Here is an 18,228-nt window from a genome sequence, read left to right as displayed (position 1 = left end):
GTCCTTCTCCGCAGCGCTCCTCTCCAGCAGGTCATCCCCCAGCCTGTACTGATACACGCGGTTGTTCCTTCCCAGGTGCAGGACTCTACGCTTGCTCTTGTTAAACTTCATTTGGCTTCTTCCTGCCCAGCTCTCCAGCCCGCCCAGGTCTCGCTGAATGGCAGCACAGCCTTCTGGCGTGTCGGCCACTCCTCCCAGCTTTGTATCATCGGCGTACTTGCTGAGGCTGGACACTATTCCCTCGTCAAGGTCGGCGATGAAGATGTTGAACAAGACCGGACCCAGCACCGACCCCTGGGGAACACCGCTAGTCACAGGGCTGCAGCCGGACTCTGCGCCGCCGATCACCACCCTCTGAGCTCGGCCGGTCAGCCAGGTCTCAACCCACCTTACCGTCCACTCGTCTATCCCACGCTTTCTCAGCTTTGCTAGCAGGACGTCGTGGGAGACAGTATCGGAAGCCTTGCTAAAGTCAAGGTAGATGACATCCACTGCTCTCCCTCCATCAACGCAGCTGGTGATGCCATCATAGAAGGCAACGAGGTCGGTCGAGCACGATTTCCCCTTGGTGAATCCATGCTGACTACTCCTCATAACCTCCTTCTCTTCCAATGGCTTGGAGATGGCATCCAGAACAAGCTGTTCCAACACCTTTCCAGCTGTTCCAACACCTGTCCAGGGACGGAGGTGAGACTGACCTTTCCAAGAGCTCCACATCCTTCTTGTGCTGGGGGCCCCAGGCCTGCACGCAGTATTCCAGGTGGGGTCTCCCAAGAGCAGGGTAGAGGGGGATAATCACCTCCCTCTCCCTGCTGGCCACCCCTTTGTTAATGCGGCCCAGGACACAGTTGGCCTTCCGGGCTGCAAGCGCGCGCTGCTGGCTCGTGTCCAGCTTCTCGTCCATCAGGACCCCCAAGTCCTTCTCCGCAGGGCTGCTCTCAAGTTCTTCTTCTCCCAGTCTATAGAAATACCTGGGATTGCCCCAGCCCAAGGTCAACGCCTTGCACTTGGCCTTGTTGAACCTCATTAGGTTCTCATGGGCCCACTTCTCCGGCCTGTCCAGGTCCCTCCAGACGGCATCCCTTCCCTCTGTTGTATCGACTGCACCGCTCAGCTTGGTGTCATCTGCAAACTTGCTCGATTCCGTCGTCTGTGTCATTGCTAAAGATGTTGAAGAGCACCGGTCCCGAGGCCGACCCCTGAGGGACACCGCTTGTGACCGGCCTCCACCCAGACATAGAGCCGTTGACCACAACCCTTTGGCTGCGACCAGCCAACCAATTCTTTATCCGCCCAGCAGTCCATCCTTCAAATCCATACCTCTCCAATTTAGAGAGAAGAATGTGGTGAGGGACCGTATCAAAGGCTTTGCTCAGTCCAGGTGGCATATCCTATCCCAGGAGTGGTTTCAGCCGTAAACAACAAACAGTTACGAGGAGAGGTGTAGCTCTGTAAATATTTTTGTTGCCTTGGGTGAATTGGTGTCTGGTCGCACTGAGTGGCCCGCGTGGTAGCTGGGAGATGGCCGACGGGGAGGACTGAGATGTTAAAGCTGCCTGTGGTTGCCTGCCCCCAGCCCCAGCCCCAGCCCCGTCCCCGTGTGCCATCCCGATGGCAGTAGCGCCTGGAACCTCAAACTAAAGCGAGCGTATTCTGATGTCGTTACCCTCCAAGCCTGTCAGAGAGGCAGAAGCGCTGTGGTCTACTCAGGCAGGAACCGCGCGTGTGGGGACGGCCACGTCCCTGCCGCCGTGTCGGGCCAGTTTGAGCTCCGCTCTCCCTGGGGCTGCTGCAGGGCACCGCGGACCACGCTTGGGCAGCCTTGGGGGGCACTGCCTATTTTTCCAGAAGCCTCCTCCCCAGCTGAGCACAAACCCAGTTGTGATGTGCCAGGGCTGAGCACAGGCTTTGTATTCCTCCCCGCCACCCCGTGCGCGGGAGGTGCAGCTTTCCCCCTTAGAAACACCAGCAGTTGAAGTGGGGCTCTCAGGGAAGGTTGTGGAGCAACTTCTGAAAAGGTAAGGCCTGCCCTGGCAAAAGCGGGGATCTGCCTGCGGGGAGCAGCGCCCAAAAGCCACCAGCGTGTTTGGGGTGGAGCTGATAGGGTCATAAATAATAGTTGGGGCTACGAGCGCGAGGTCCCGCATTTGGTCCGGGGCAATCCTAAGCACGAATCCAGGCTGGGCGGAGAATGGATGGAGAGCAGCTCTGAGGAGAAGGGCCTGGGGGCGTTGGTTGATGAGAAGCTCGTCAACCGGAGCCGGCAATGCAATGGACGCTTGCAGCCCGGAAAGCCACCCGTATCCTGGGCCGCATCAAAAGGAGGGCGGCCGGCAAGTCGAGGGAGGTGATTCTCCCTCTCTGCTGCTGTGCTCTTGTGAGGCCCCACCTAGAGTAAGTACTGTGTTCAGCTCTGGGGCCCCCAGCACAAGAAGGACGGGGACGTACTAGAACGCGTCCAGAGGAGGGCCACGAAGATGACCAGGGGGCTGGGGCACCTCTCCCAGGAAGGCAGGCTGAGGGAGTTGGGGTGGTTCAGCCTGGAGAGAGAAGAGAAGGCTCCGGGGAGACCTTGGAGGGGCCTTCCAGTACCCAAAGGGGGGGCCCTACAGGAAAGCTGGGGAGGGACTCTTTGTCAGGGAGAGGAGCGATAGGGCAAGGAGTAATGGTTTTAAACTCAAAGAGGGTAGACTTAGACTGGATAGTTGGAAGAGATTCTTTCCTGAGAGGGGGGTGAGGCACTGGAACGGGTTGCCAGGAGAAGTGGCGGATGCCCCGTCCCTGGAAGTGTTTAAGGCCAGGTTGGATGGGGCTTTGAGCAACGTGGTCTAGTGGAAGGTGTCCCTGCCCAGGGCGGGGGGGTTGGAATTAGGTGATCTTTAAGTAAGGTCCCTGCCAAGCCAAGCCATGCTATGATTCTATGATCGGAGCAACCGTTCTGTGGAGCTCGTTTCCCAGCCGTGCAGGGCCCGGCTTCCCTCCGCGGAGCCGCCCAGCCCGTTTTCGGGCGCCCACTTCCTCCCTCCCGGTCGGATCCCTCCGCGCCCCGAGGGCACGCGACCTCCCTGAGCGCCGATAAGCACCGGGTCGACGGGAGCGGAGCCGCCGAGAGGGCGGGGACAAGGGAAGAGGGCAGGCGAGGCAGCCAATCGAGGCGCGGGAGCGGTCGGCGGCGATCTGTCGGCCCAATGAGCGCCGCGGAGGGCCGGGCCGAGTGCGGGAAGGGAGGGGGCGTTGTACCGAGCGGGCGCCGTCATGGCCGACGGGATCGTTAGGGCGCAGGCCGCCTGGCCCGGCGGCGGCGCTGCCGCTGCAGCCGCTTTCGGAGAGGTCGCCTGCAAGGGCAAGGAGGTCCCCGCCAACGTTCTCCGTGAGGATGAGCGGTCGTGGGCGAGGAGGTAGCCGCGGCGTCGTCGTGCGAGTCTTCTCTTTCCTTCCTTCCCTCGGCCGCTCGCAGGCCCTCTGAAACGAGGGCCCGTCGCGGGTCCCGGGAGTGCGGCAGGGCGGGTGGTGGCCTTGCTGCGGGAGGGAGGGACGGACGGACGGACGGACGGACGGACGGTCGGTCGGTCGGTCGGGGTCTCTCCGGCTCGTGGCGCTCTCTACTGCAGCGCCTCTAAAACCCCGCGCTTCTTCGGTGCGCGTCCCGCCTGCCCCCGGGGTGCCACGGCGCGTACTGGGTCGCCGGCGCAGTCGGTCTCCTTGGGGGTTCGGACTGCCTGCGTATAGGCAGCGAGCATCGCAGTAGTGACCGTAATCAGTCATTTCTGCGTAGCAGAAACGCAGGTCTTGATGCGCCTCGTGACAGCGTTCTAGAGACGCCCCGGCTCGGCCGTGCTAGGCTTTGGTTATGGCACCACCCCCACCGCGCACGCGAGCGCACGCTCTCTCCAAAGTGGCTTGTGAAAGGGAAGAATTGCAGCTTTTCCTAGCTTTCTTAAACATCTAGAAGCCAGTCAATCCCGCAGGCTGCTGGTCCTCACTTGAGGCAGGGGGGGAACTTAGAACTGCTTTTGGAGTGTAGTTGGCTATAGCGAATGGTCTTGAATTTGCTTAGCTCGCTGTACCGAAGGCCTGTTTCACAGTTGAGCGATGTTATAGGGGGGAGAAGTGTGAGGAAGGCTCGTAATTCTCGATTGTCGCGCAGTGAAAGGCGATGGTGAGTAAGAAGTGCAAAGCATCTGTGGAATCGAGTCTTATCGGCGCTGTTTCAGTCGCATCTAAAATAAATAAAACTGCCGGAAGTCGCTAATCTGAAGTACTCGGCTGTCTCGTTGCCCCCGTCACCTTGCGTGCTGGATCCTGCTTCTGGTGCCGTATGCAGTTTCGGTCTGCTGGTGATTTGGGGAGTTCCCTCGCAATTAGTTGCGAGTCGATGGTTTCCTACAGATCGGTGGTATTCGTGTTTCGCAGGTGATACCTTGGCCTCGGTCTGGAGGTGTCTGACGTAGAGCCGGCCGTAACGGGCTAACTTGGAATGTTCTTTCCCCTGAGTACGTGGCGTTATCGAGGACGGAGAGTTTATACAGCCTCAGCCGGATTACTCCGGGTTCTTTGAAGATGCCTTCCTACCTCTGGCCGAGGCAATATTTGGACATAACTGAAGGACAGTTAGCAATTGTTTGCCGCTTGTGTGTTTTGCGTGTAGAAGGTAGAGAACTTTGCCTATTCAAAGATCGCTTAAGAAGAATCGCTGTTTTGTCGTGCGCGTTTGGGGTACCTGATAATCTGCTTCGGTAGGACGAGTTCGGTGGGGCATAGTGATTTGCTTAAGCTGTTGCCTTTCTCTGAAGCTGACTGCGTTGTAACTGTTTACTCTTCCTCCAGCGCCTTGCGTTCCGTGATAGTTCGCCTCAGGCTCCAGTGTTTTTTCCTAGTCCTTCCTGAGAAGGCAGTTGTCCGGTTATGTGAAGCAGAAGATTCTGGCGGACCCGTGAGTACTGTGGGAGCTTTCTTTTCGCTAGGCTGGCTGTACCTGTAACTAGTTTGTAACTTCCTAGACTCTTTCCCGTCCCCTCTTTTCCTCTGGATGTTGCGGAGGGGCGCACAGTAGGCTATTTTGGGTTTTCCGATGCTGTAGTCTTTTGCCTCTAGCTTGTAATGGAGTTGAGCTTTTTGACTAAGAGCGGCGATATAAAGCGATGCTGGTCTCCGGCTACGCGCTTGTAGTGCAAAAAGCAGTGTTGTTCCGAAGTACGGTCTGATGCCCGTTTTCACGGTTTCCAGACAGCGGCGGTGGTACTTTGACTATGCAGAAGAGGGCTTGGGGTTTGGGCAGGTCAGAGGCGAGGAAAGGGAAAGCTGGTTGAGCGGCGCTGGGTGTTTGTTTCGCTGTTAGCTATGCAAGTCAAGTTCCAAGGCTTTGTGAGGCCACGCAAAAGAAAAGGCACCGTGAAGCTTTTATTTTCCGCCAGAGCGGCTTACGTTGCCCGAAGCTATGACGGGGGCTTTAACCCCCGAGACAAATTTAGCTTCTGTGACTGTTTTGTAGTCTGTTCCCGTCTAGAGGGTAATTCAAAGAGCAGCGGTTGAATCGTGAAGGATTAGCTAACCGTGTTCTGTGGATGGTTCTCCGCTCGCGTTCGTTCTGTGCGTCGTGGCACGTTATGTTAGGTAACGTTATTTCCTTTTTCCAGCTTCTTGGGCGTGTAATGGTTGTTGGCAAGAAGTGTGCTGCTAACCTGGACCTGACCAATGGATTCCGGATGGCTGTGAATGCCCACCCTCGGGCCCTTCGGGCTGTCGTGTACATCTACGTATTCTGGGTGGCGGTCAGTTGGGCCGGCCTCCTGGCTAAGGTTTTTGCACCGCAGGCGTCACTGCACGCGTACGGGTCGCCGCCGAGTAGGTTTCATATGTTGCCCGTCAATCTAGCCCCTGTTGACGTATGATTTTTTTTTTTTTTTCCTGGACGGCTGTCTATGGAGGGTAATAAAGAGCTTTGAGCAGCACTTGCACAATAAAGATGGAGCATGGGGATATGACCTCTGTCTTGTGTGTCTTGCCGATGGAAATAGTTCTGCAAGTTAAAAGAATGTTTCGGTCTGTTGACAGTGTCGTGTAGATGGTGGTTTGCCCAGTCATTTGAAACGCGAAGATAGAAGCGCTCGGCGGTCCTGTGGGTCTCCATCTCCCTAAGACGATCTAGGATGTGCTGTGTGTTTGAGGCCTTGCTATCTTCCCCCTGCTCCCAAATAAAAGGGCGTGCTTTTATTGCGAAACAGCCGCATCGAGGACTGGCAGATGTAGAACCAGAGAAGAATAAGGTTGGAAGAAAGCTTCCAGGCATCGTCTGTTGTCTGCCCCTGTCCCGAGGAGGCAGAATAAACTCTACCCGGTGTGATTTCTGACAGGTGCTTGTCAGCCTGTTCTTGACTACCGTAGGAGTTTTGCTACCGCTTTCTTTTCAGTCGTGGGTTTCGCAACTTCGAGAAGTAATTTCTCCCACAGACGCTTTTCAAAGCGTAGAAGGCTCTGGGATGCTTGAGTCGGCTTCTGAACGTTCAAGACTCGGCTGCCGTTCCCTTTATTTTTTTGTATGTATTTTTAGAGTCTTTTTTTTTCCTAAACGAAGTCCGTTGTTCAGGAACTAGAAGAAGGATTAGCTAAAGGCACCATAAGGCGTTTAAATGCGATCACCTCTCGTGCTTTGTTAGACCTCTGGCTTTGCTGTGCTCCTTGTTTAATTGCGGTTACGTTCAAGGCTTACTGGAGCGTGGGAGCGTTAAAATGCTATTAAATATTTTTAGTGTTTGAAACTTGCTAATGAAATGATTTTTGTGACTCCGTTCCTCACAAAGAAACTCGATTCCTTAGCAGGAGGAATGATCTTTGTTACTGGATCTGTTTGCGGGGTTAACGATTGCAGCTGTGAATGACTAAAGTCTTTTGAAGAAGCTGAATGATAAAAACCAAACCGAAACAAGAAACAGCCCTTGTTCTACTCGAAGTAATATAGAATTTGCCGTTTGCGGGGTCAGATGAAAATAGTTGTGGAAGTCAACTACTTGGGGGGGGGGGGGGGGGGGGGGGAGGGGAAGGGAGGGGAGGGGAGGGGAGGGGAGGGGTGGGTGGAGGTGGAGATGCTGTTGCCCTTTCAGGGAAAGCTTCTTAAATTGGCACTTGATCAACTGTTCTGTTTCTGTATTTGTCCTTGGTCTCTTTCATTGGTCTGTTTTGTTGACGTAGAAGAGCCCATGGAACTGCTCAAAGAAACCTGTGCAAATGGACCTTGAGTAAGTATTTACGTGTTCAACTGTTCCCCAGTCCGTCTAGCTAATGCTATCAGCGCTTGTAGTCTTTCACAAAAGGTGTTTAATTCCTGAGAAAGTAGAGGAGGAAGACGATTGGTAATCTCTTTGCTTAATAGGCACTGTTAGACAACCGTAGAAGGCGAAGAAATTTGCCCCCGAGGCACCAATTTGACCCTTCCTTTAGCCTGTACGCTTTCAAAGAGCATATCATAGAACCATAGAATGGCCTGGGTTGAAAAGCACCTTAAAGATCATCTAGTTTCAACCCCCCTGCTCTGGGCAGCGTTGCCAACCACTAGAGCAGGCTGCCCAGAGCCGCGTCCAGCCTGGCCTTGAATGCCTCCAGGGATGGGGCATCCAGAACCTCTCTGGGCAACCCGTTCCAGTGCCTCACCGCCCTCTGAGTGAAAAACTTTCTCCTAATATCTAAGCTAAATCTCCCCTGTCTTAGTTTAAAACCATTCCCCCTTGTCCTATCGCTATCAACACGTGTATTTTTACTCCTGTATATACAGATTCGTAGGGGTTGGAAGGGACCTCAAGAGATCGTCGGGTCCAACCCCCCTGCCAGAGCAGGTTCCCTAGAGCAGGCTGCCCAGGTAGGCGTCCAGACGGGCCTTGAATATCTCCGGAGAAGGAGACTCCACAACCTCCCCGGGCAGCCTGTTCCAGCGCTCCGTCACCCTCACCGTGAAGAAGTTCTTTCGCGTGTTGGTGCGGAACTTCCTGTGCTCCAGTTTTTGGCCGTTGCCCCTTGTCCTATCCCCACAAACCACTGAAAAGAGGGTGGCCAAGTCCCACTGTCTCCCACACTTAAGATATTTGTAATCATTGATAAGATCCCCTCTCAGTCTTCTCTTCTCAAGGCTGAACAGGCCCAGGTCTCTCAGTCTTTGCTCATAGGGGAGATGCTCCAGGCCCCGTATCATCTTTGTTGCCCTCCGCTGGACTCTTTCCAAGAGATCCCTGTCTTTTTTGTACTGGGGAGCCCAGAACCGGACACGGTACTCCAGGCGAGGCCTGCCCAGGGCAGAGTAGAGGGGGAGGATCACCTCCCTTGACCTGCTGGCCACGCTCCTTTTAACGCACGCCAGGATCCCGTTGGCCTTCTTGGCCACCAGGGCACGCCGCTGGCTCATGGTCAACCTGTCGTCCACCAGGACCCCCGGGTCCTTCTCCGCAGCGCTCCTCTCCAGCAGGTCATCCCCCAGCCTGTACTGATACACGCGGTTGTTCCTTCCCAGGTGCAGGACTCTACGCTTGCTCTTGTTAAACTTCATTTGGCTTCTTCCTGCCCAGCTCTCCAGCCCGCCCAGGTCTCGCTGAATGGCAGCACAGCCTTCTGGCGTGTCGGCCACTCCTCCCAGCTTTGTATCATCGGCGTACTTGCTGAGGCTGGACACTATTCCCTCGTCAAGGTCGGCGATGAAGATGTTGAACAAGACCGGACCCAGCACCGACCCCTGGGGAACACCGCTAGTCACAGGGCTGCAGCCGGACTCTGCGCCGCCGATCACCACCCTCTGAGCTCGGCCGGTCAGCCAGGTCTCAACCCACCTTACCGTCCACTCGTCTATCCCACGCTTTCTCAGCTTTGCTAGCAGGACGTCGTGGGAGACAGTATCGGAAGCCTTGCTAAAGTCAAGGTAGATGACATCCACTGCTCTCCCTCCATCAACGCAGCTGGTGATGCCATCATAGAAGGCAACGAGGTCGGTCGAGCACGATTTCCCCTTGGTGAATCCATGCTGACTACTCCTCATAACCTCCTTCTCTTCCAATGGCTTGGAGATGGCATCCAGAACAAGCTGTTCCAACACCTTTCCAGCTGTTCCAACACCTTTCCAGGGACGGAGGTGAGACTGACCTTTCCAAGAGCTCCACATCCTTCTTGTGCTGGGGGCCCCAGGCCTGCACGCAGTATTCCAGGTGGGGTCTCCCAAGAGCAGGGTAGAGGGGGATAATCACCTCCCTCTCCCTGCTGGCCACCCCTTTGTTAATGCGGCCCAGGACACAGTTGGCCTTCCGGGCTGCAAGCGCGCGCTGCTGGCTCGTGTCCAGCTTCTCGTCCATCAGGACCCCCAAGTCCTTCTCCGCAGGGCTGCTCTCAAGTTCTTCTTCTCCCAGTCTATAGAAATACCTGGGATTGCCCCAGCCCAAGGTCAACGCCTTGCACTTGGCCTTGTTGAACCTCATTAGGTTCTCATGGGCCCACTTCTCCGGCCTGTCCAGGTCCCTCCGGACGGCATCCCTTCCCTCTGTTGTATCGACTGCACCGCTCAGCTTGGTGTCATCTGCAAACTTGCTCGATTCCGTCGTCTGTGTCATTGCTAAAGATGTTGAAGAGCACCGGTCCCGAGGCCGACCCCTGAGGGACACCGCTTGTGACCGGCCTCCACCCAGACATAGAGCCGTTGACCACAACCCTTTGGCTGCGACCAGCCAACCAATTCTTTATCCGCCCAGCAGTCCATCCTTCAAATCCATACCTCTCCAATTTAGAGAGAAGAATGTGGTGAGGGACCGTATCAAAGGCTTTGCTCAGTCCAGGTGGCATATCCTATCCCAGGACTGGTTTCAGCCGTAAACAACAAACAGTTACGAGGAGAGGTGTAGCTCTGTAAATATTTTTGTTGCCTTGGGTGAATTGGTGTCTGGTCGCACTGAGTGGCCCGCGTGGTAGCTGGGAGATGGCCGACGGGGAGGACTGAGATGTTAAAGCTGCCTGTGGTTGCCTGCCCCCAGCCCCAGCCCCAGCCCCGTCCCCGTGTGCCATCCCGATGGCAGTAGCGCCTGGAACCTCAAACTAAAGCGAGCGTATTCTGATGTCGTTACCCTCCAAGCCTGTCAGAGAGGCAGAAGCGCTGTGGCCTACTCAGGCAGGAACCGCGCGTGTGGGGACGGCCACGTCCCTGCCGCCGTGTCGGGCCAGTTTGAGCTCCGCTCTCCCTGGGGCTGCTGCAGGGCACCGCGGACCACGCTTGGGCAGCCTTGGGGGGCACTGCCTATTTTTCCAGAAGCCTCCTCCCCAGCTGAGCACAAACCCAGTTGTGATGTGCCAGGGCTGAGCACAGGCTTTGTATTCCTCCCCGCCACCCCGTGCGCGGGAGGTGCAGCTTTCCCCCTTAGAAACACCAGCAGTTGAAGTGGGGCTCTCAGGGAAGGTTGTGGAGCAACTTCTGAAAAGGTAAGGCCTGCCCTGGCAAAAGCGGGGATCTGCCTGCGGGGAGCAGCGCCCAAAAGCCACCAGCGTGTTTGGGGTGGAGCTGATAGGGTCATAAATAATAGTTGGGGCTACGAGCGCGAGGTCCCGCATTTGGTCCGGGGCAATCCTAAGCACGAATCCAGGCTGGGCGGAGAATGGATGGAGAGCAGCTCTGAGGAGAAGGGCCTGGGGGCGTTGGTTGATGAGAAGCTCGTCAACCGGAGCCGGCAATGCAATGGACGCTTGCAGCCCGGAAAGCCACCCGTATCCTGGGCCGCATCAAAAGGAGGGCGGCCGGCAAGTCGAGGGAGGTGATTCTCCCTCTCTGCTGCTGTGCTCTTGTGAGGCCCCACCTAGAGTAAGTACTGTGTTCAGCTCTGGGGCCCCCAGCACAAGAAGGACGGGGACGTACTAGAACGCGTCCAGAGGAGGGCCACGAAGATGACCAGGGGGCTGGGGCACCTCTCCCAGGAAGGCAGGCTGAGGGAGTTGGGGTGGTTCAGCCTGGAGAGAGAAGAGAAGGCTCCGGGGAGACCTTGGAGGGGCCTTCCAGTACCCAAAGGGGGGGCCCTACAGGAAAGCTGGGGAGGGACTCTTTGTCAGGGAGAGGAGCGATAGGGCAAGGAGTAATGGTTTTAAACTCAAAGAGGGTAGACTTAGACTGGATAGTTGGAAGAGATTCTTTCCTGAGAGGGGGGTGAGGCACTGGAACGGGTTGCCAGGAGAAGTGGCGGATGCCCCGTCCCTGGAAGTGTTTAAGGCCAGGTTGGATGGGGCTTTGAGCAACGTGGTCTAGTGGAAGGTGTCCCTGCCCAGGGCGGGGGGGTTGGAATTAGGTGATCTTTAAGTAAGGTCCCTGCCAAGCCAAGCCATGCTATGATTCTATGATCGGAGCAACCGTTCTGTGGAGCTCGTTTCCCAGCCGTGCAGGGCCCGGCTTCCCTCCGCGGAGCCGCCCAGCCCGTTTTCGGGCGCCCACTTCCTCCCTCCCGGTCGGATCCCTCCGCGCCCCGAGGGCACGCGACCTCCCTGAGCGCCGATAAGCACCGGGTCGACGGGAGCGGAGCCGCCGAGAGGGCGGGGACAAGGGAAGAGGGCAGGCGAGGCAGCCAATCGAGGCGCGGGAGCGGTCGGCGGCGATCTGTCGGCCCAATGAGCGCCGCGGAGGGCCGGGCCGAGTGCGGGAAGGGAGGGGGCGTTGTACCGAGCGGGCGCCGTCATGGCCGACGGGATCGTTAGGGCGCAGGCCGCCTGGCCCGGCGGCGGCGCTGCCGCTGCAGCCGCTTTCGGAGAGGTCGCCTGCAAGGGCAAGGAGGTCCCCGCCAACGTTCTCCGTGAGGATGAGCGGTCGTGGGCGAGGAGGTAGCCGCGGCGTCGTCGTGCGAGTCTTCTCTTTCCTTCCTTCCCTCGGCCGCTCGCAGGCCCTCTGAAACGAGGGCCCGTCGCGGGTCCCGGGAGTGCGGCAGGGCGGGTGGTGGCCTTGCTGCGGGAGGGAGGGACGGACGGACGGACGGACGGACGGACGGTCGGTCGGTCGGTCGGGGTCTCTCCGGCTCGTGGCGCTCTCTACTGCAGCGCCTCTAAAACCCCGCGCTTCTTCGGTGCGCGTCCCGCCTGCCCCCGGGGTGCCACGGCGCGTACTGGGTCGCCGGCGCAGTCGGTCTCCTTGGGGGTTCGGACTGCCTGCGTATAGGCAGCGAGCATCGCAGTAGTGACCGTAATCAGTCATTTCTGCGTAGCAGAAACGCAGGTCTTGATGCGCCTCGTGACAGCGTTCTAGAGACGCCCCGGCTCGGCCGTGCTAGGCTTTGGTTATGGCACCACCCCCACCGCGCACGCGAGCGCACGCTCTCTCCAAAGTGGCTTGTGAAAGGGAAGAATTGCAGCTTTTCCTAGCTTTCTTAAACATCTAGAAGCCAGTCAATCCCGCAGGCTGCTGGTCCTCACTTGAGGCAGGGGGGGAACTTAGAACTGCTTTTGGAGTGTAGTTGGCTATAGCGAATGGTCTTGAATTTGCTTAGCTCGCTGTACCGAAGGCCTGTTTCACAGTTGAGCGATGTTATAGGGGGGAGAAGTGTGAGGAAGGCTCGTAATTCTCGATTGTCGCGCAGTGAAAGGCGATGGTGAGTAAGAAGTGCAAAGCATCTGTGGAATCGAGTCTTATCGGCGCTGTTTCAGTCGCATCTAAAATAAATAAAACTGCCGGAAGTCGCTAATCTGAAGTACTCGGCTGTCTCGTTGCCCCCGTCACCTTGCGTGCTGGATCCTGCTTCTGGTGCCGTATGCAGTTTCGGTCTGCTGGTGATTTGGGGAGTTCCCTCGCAATTAGTTGCGAGTCGATGGTTTCCTACAGATCGGTGGTATTCGTGTTTCGCAGGTGATACCTTGGCCTCGGTCTGGAGGTGTCTGACGTAGAGCCGGCCGTAACGGGCTAACTTGGAATGTTCTTTCCCCTGAGTACGTGGCGTTATCGAGGACGGAGAGTTTATACAGCCTCAGCCGGATTACTCCGGGTTCTTTGAAGATGCCTTCCTACCTCTGGCCGAGGCAATATTTGGACATAACTGAAGGACAGTTAGCAATTGTTTGCCGCTTGTGTGTTTTGCGTGTAGAAGGTAGAGAACTTTGCCTATTCAAAGATCGCTTAAGAAGAATCGCTGTTTTGTCGTGCGCGTTTGGGGTACCTGATAATCTGCTTCGGTAGGACGAGTTCGGTGGGGCATAGTGATTTGCTTAAGCTGTTGCCTTTCTCTGAAGCTGACTGCGTTGTAACTGTTTACTCTTCCTCCAGCGCCTTGCGTTCCGTGATAGTTCGCCTCAGGCTCCAGTGTTTTTTCCTAGTCCTTCCTGAGAAGGCAGTTGTCCGGTTATGTGAAGCAGAAGATTCTGGCGGACCCGTGAGTACTGTGGGAGCTTTCTTTTCGCTAGGCTGGCTGTACCTGTAACTAGTTTGTAACTTCCTAGACTCTTTCCCGTCCCCTCTTTTCCTCTGGATGTTGCGGAGGGGCGCACAGTAGGCTATTTTGGGTTTTCCGATGCTGTAGTCTTTTGCCTCTAGCTTGTAATGGAGTTGAGCTTTTTGACTAAGAGCGGCGATATAAAGCGATGCTGGTCTCCGGCTACGCGCTTGTAGTGCAAAAAGCAGTGTTGTTCCGAAGTACGGTCTGATGCCCGTTTTCACGGTTTCCAGACAGCGGCGGTGGTACTTTGACTATGCAGAAGAGGGCTTGGGGTTTGGGCAGGTCAGAGGCGAGGAAAGGGAAAGCTGGTTGAGCGGCGCTGGGTGTTTGTTTCGCTGTTAGCTATGCAAGTCAAGTTCCAAGGCTTTGTGAGGCCACGCAAAAGAAAAGGCACCGTGAAGCTTTTATTTTCCGCCAGAGCGGCTTACGTTGCCCGAAGCTATGACGGGGGCTTTAACCCCCGAGACAAATTTAGCTTCTGTGACTGTTTTGTAGTCTGTTCCCGTCTAGAGGGTAATTCAAAGAGCAGCGGTTGAATCGTGAAGGATTAGCTAACCGTGTTCTGTGGATGGTTCTCCGCTCGCGTTCGTTCTGTGCGTCGTGGCACGTTATGTTAGGTAACGTTATTTCCTTTTTCCAGCTTCTTGGGCGTGTAATGGTTGTTGGCAAGAAGTGTGCTGCTAACCTGGACCTGACCAATGGATTCCGGATGGCTGTGAATGCCCACCCTCGGGCCCTTCGGGCTGTCGTGTACATCTACGTATTCTGGGTGGCGGTCAGTTGGGCCGGCCTCCTGGCTAAGGTTTTTGCACCGCAGGCGTCACTGCACGCGTACGGGTCGCCGCCGAGTAGGTTTCATATGTTGCCCGTCAATCTAGCCCCTGTTGACGTATGATTTTTTTTGTTTTTTTTTTCCTGGACGGCTGTCTATGGAGGGTAATAAAGAGCTTTGAGCAGCACTTGCACAATAAAGATGGAGCATGGGGATATGACCTCTGTCTTGTGTGTCTTGCCGATGGAAATAGTTCTGCAAGTTAAAAGAATGTTTCGGTCTGTTGACAGTGTCGTGTAGATGGTGGTTTGCCCAGTCATTTGAAACGCGAAGATAGAAGCGCTCGGCGGTCCTGTGGGTCTCCATCTCCCTAAGACGATCTAGGATGTGCTGTGTGTTTGAGGCCTTGCTATCTTCCCCCTGCTCCCAAATAAAAGGGCGTGCTTTTATTGCGAAACAGCCGCATCGAGGACTGGCAGATGTAGAACCAGAGAAGAATAAGGTTGGAAGAAAGCTTCCAGGCATCGTCTGTTGTCTGCCCCTGTCCCGAGGAGGCAGAATAAACTCTACCCGGTGTGATTTCTGACAGGTGCTTGTCAGCCTGTTCTTGACTACCGTAGGAGTTTTGCTACCGCTTTCTTTTCAGTCGTGGGTTTCGCAACTTCGAGAAGTAATTTCTCCCACAGACGCTTTTCAAAGCGTAGAAGGCTCTGGGATGCTTGAGTCGGCTTCTGAACGTTCAAGACTCGGCTGCCGTTCCCTTTATTTTTTTGTATGTATTTTTAGAGTCTTTTTTTTTCCTAAACGAAGTCCGTTGTTCAGGAACTAGAAGAAGGATTAGCTAAAGGCACCATAAGGCGTTTAAATGCGATCACCTCTCGTGCTTTGTTAGACCTCTGGCTTTGCTGTGCTCCTTGTTTAATTGCGGTTACGTTCAAGGCTTACTGGAGCGTGGGAGCGTTAAAATGCTATTAAATATTTTTAGTGTTTGAAACTTGCTAATGAAATGATTTTTGTGACTCCGTTCCTCACAAAGAAACTCGATTCCTTAGCAGGAGGAATGATCTTTGTTACTGGATCTGTTTGCGGGGTTAACGATTGCAGCTGTGAATGACTAAAGTCTTTTGAAGAAGCTGAATGATAAAAACCAAACCGAAACAAGAAACAGCCCTTGTTCTACTCGAAGTAATATAGAATTTGCCGTTTGCGGGGTCAGATGAAAATAGTTGTGGAAGTCAACTACTTGGGGGGGGGGGGGGGGGGGGGGGAGGGGAAGGGAGGGGAGGGGAGGGGAGGGGAGGGGTGGGTGGAGGTGGAGATGCTTGCCCTTTCAGGGAAAGCTTCTTAAATTGGCACTTGATCAACTGTTCTGTTTCTGTATTTGTCCTTGGTCTCTTTCATTGGTCTGTTTTGTTGACGTAGAAGAGCCCATGGAACTGCTCAAAGAAACCTGTGCAAATGGACCTTGAGTAAGTATTTACGTGTTCAACTGTTCCCCAGTCGGTCTAGCTAATGCTATCAGCGCTTGTAGTCTTTCACAAAAGGTGTTTAATTCCTGAGAAAGTAGAGGAGGAAGACGATTGGTAATCTCTTTGCTTAATAGGCACTGTTAGACAACCGTAGAAGGCGAAGAAATTTGCCCCCGAGGCACCAATTTGACCCTTCCTTTAGCCTGTACGCTTTCAAAGAGCATATCATAGAACCATAGAATGGCCTGGGTTGAAAAGCACCTTAAAGATCATCTAGTTTCAACCCCCCTGCTCTGGGCAGCGTTGCCAACCACTAGAGCAGGCTGCCCAGAGCCGCGTCCAGCCTGGCCTTGAATGCCTCCAGGGATGGGGCATCCAGAACCTCTCTGGGCAACCCGTTCCAGTGCCTCACCGCCCTCTGAGTGAAAAACTTTCTCCTAATATCTAAGCTAAATCTCCCCTGTCTTAGTTTAAAACCATTCCCCCTTGTCCTATCGCTATCAACACGTGTATTTTTACTCCTGTATATACAGATTCGTAGGGGTTGGAAGGGACCTCAAGAGATCGTCGGGTCCAACCCCCCTGCCAGAGCAGGTTCCCTAGAGCAGGCTGCCCAGGTAGGCGTCCAGACGGGCCTTGAATATCTCCGGAGAAGGAGACTCCACAACCTCCCCGGGCAGCCTGTTCCAGCGCTCCGTCACCCTCACCGTGAAGAAGTTCTTTCGCGTGTTGGTGCGGAACTTCCTGTGCTCCAGTTTTTGGCCGTTGCCCCTTGTCCTATCCCCACAAACCACTGAAAAGAGGGTGGCCAAGTCCCACTGTCTCCCACACTTAAGATATTTGTAATCATTGATAAGATCCCCTCTCAGTCTTCTCTTCTCAAGGCTGAACAGGCCCAGGTCTCTCAGTCTTTGCTCATAGGGGAGATGCTCCAGGCCCCGTATCATCTTTGTTGCCCTCCGCTGGACTCTTTCCAGGAGATCCCTGTCTCTCTTTTTGTACTGGGGAGCCCGGAACCGGACACGGTACTCCAGGCGAGGCCTGCCCAGGGCAGAGTAGAGGGGGAGGATCACCTCCCTTGACCTGCTGGCCACGCTCCTTTTAACGCACGCCAGGATCCCGTTGGCCTTCTTGGCCACCAGGGCACGCCGCTGGCTCATGGTCAACCTGTCGTCCACCAGGACCCCCGGGTCCTTCTCCGCAGCGCTCCTCTCCAGCAGGTCATCCCCCAGCCTGTACTGATACACGCGGTTGTTCCTTCCCAGGTGCAGGACTCTACGCTTGCTCTTGTTAAACTTCATTTGGCTTCTTCCTGCCCAGCTCTCCAGCCCGCCCAGGTCTCGCTGAATGGCAGCACAGCCTTCTGGCGTGTCGGCCACTCCTCCCAGCTTTGTATCATCGGCGTACTTGCTGAGGCTGGACACTATTCCCTCGTCAAGGTCGGCGATGAAGATGTTGAACAAGACCGGACCCAGCACCGACCCCTGGGGAACACCGCTAGTCACAGGGCTGCAGCCGGACTCTGCGCCGCCGATCACCACCCTCTGAGCTCGGCCGGTCAGCCAGGTCTCAACCCACCTTACCGTCCACTCGTCTATCCCACGCTTTCTCAGCTTTGCTAGCAGGACGTCGTGGGAGACAGTATCGGAAGCCTTGCTAAAGTCAAGGTAGATGACATCCACTGCTCTCCCTCCATCAACGCAGCTGGTGATGCCATCATAGAAGGCAACGAGGTCGGTCGAGCACGATTTCCCCTTGGTGAATCCATGCTGACTACTCCTCATAACCTCCTTCTCTTCCAATGGCTTGGAGATGGCATCCAGAACAAGCTGTTCCAACACCTTTCCAGCTGTTCCAACACCTGTCCAGGGACGGAGGTGAGACTGACCTTTCCAAGAGCTCCACATCCTTCTTGTGCTGGGGGCCCCAGGCCTGCACGCAGTATTCCAGGTGGGGTCTCCCAAGAGCAGGGTAGAGGGGGATAATCACCTCCCTCTCCCTGCTGGCCACCCCTTTGTTAATGCGGCCCAGGACACAGTTGGCCTTCCGGGCTGCAAGCGCGCGCTGCTGGCTCGTGTCCAGCTTCTCGTCCATCAGGACCCCCAAGTCCTTCTCCGCAGGGCTGCTCTCAAGTTCTTCTTCTCCCAGTCTATAGAAATACCTGGGATTGCCCCAGCCCAAGGTCAACGCCTTGCACTTGGCCTTGTTGAACCTCATTAGGTTCTCATGGGCCCACTTCTCCGGCCTGTCCAGGTCCCTCCAGACGGCATCCCTTCCCTCTGTTGTATCGACTGCACCGCTCAGCTTGGTGTCATCTGCAAACTTGCTCGATTCCGTCGTCTGTGTCATTGCTAAAGATGTTGAAGAGCACCGGTCCCGAGGCCGACCCCTGAGGGACACCGCTTGTGACCGGCCTCCACCCAGACATAGAGCCGTTGACCACAACCCTTTGGCTGCGACCAGCCAACCAATTCTTTATCCGCCCAGCAGTCCATCCTTCAAATCCATACCTCTCCAATTTAGAGAGAAGAATGTGGTGAGGGACCGTATCAAAGGCTTTGCTCAGTCC

The 18,228-nt window shown here is 55.6% G+C and overlaps 2 protein-coding genes across 4 annotated transcripts; both read left to right on the top strand.

Moving 5' to 3' along the window:
• Window positions 1-3,205: 3,205 nt before the first annotated feature.
• LOC310888856 (adenosine 5'-monophosphoramidase HINT1-like) lies at window positions 3,206-6,758 on the top strand. Its single transcript, XM_083852474.1, has 4 exons — window positions 3,206-3,398; window positions 4,828-4,933; window positions 5,637-5,844; window positions 6,055-6,758. The coding sequence occupies exons 1-4, from the start codon at window positions 3,256-3,258 to the stop codon at window positions 6,099-6,101; spliced, it is 504 nt and encodes a 167-aa protein (XP_083708600.1). The 5' UTR covers window positions 3,206-3,255; the 3' UTR covers window positions 6,102-6,758.
• A 430-nt stretch (window positions 6,759-7,188) lies between these two features.
• Window positions 7,189-15,184, top strand: LOC310888869 (adenosine 5'-monophosphoramidase HINT1-like). 3 transcript variants are annotated; one of them, XR_014576228.1, is made up of 4 exons: window positions 7,189-7,235; window positions 8,553-9,109; window positions 13,250-13,355; window positions 14,059-15,184. XR_014576228.1 is itself a non-coding variant. In XM_083852490.1 (4 exons), exons 1-4 carry the CDS (start codon window positions 11,678-11,680, stop codon window positions 14,525-14,527), a joined length of 504 nt encoding a protein of 167 aa, XP_083708616.1. In that variant the 5' UTR covers window positions 11,631-11,677; the 3' UTR covers window positions 14,528-15,184. The 3 variants fall into 3 exon arrangements, 1 of the variants encoding a protein (XP_083708616.1); XR_014576229.1 differs by having other exon boundaries at window positions 8,498-9,109; XM_083852490.1 differs by lacking the exons at window positions 7,189-7,235; window positions 8,553-9,109 and adding an exon at window positions 11,631-11,820 and having other exon boundaries at window positions 14,059-14,266; window positions 14,481-15,184.
• The last annotated feature ends 3,044 nt before the right edge of the window (window positions 15,185-18,228 follow it).

Source organism: Anser anser (assembly GCF_964211835.1).
Source record: "Anser anser genome assembly, contig: SUPER_W_unloc_2, whole genome shotgun sequence".
NCBI lineage: Eukaryota > Metazoa > Chordata > Aves > Anseriformes > Anatidae > Anser > Anser anser.
This window is presented reverse-complemented; position numbering and strand designations above follow the sequence as displayed.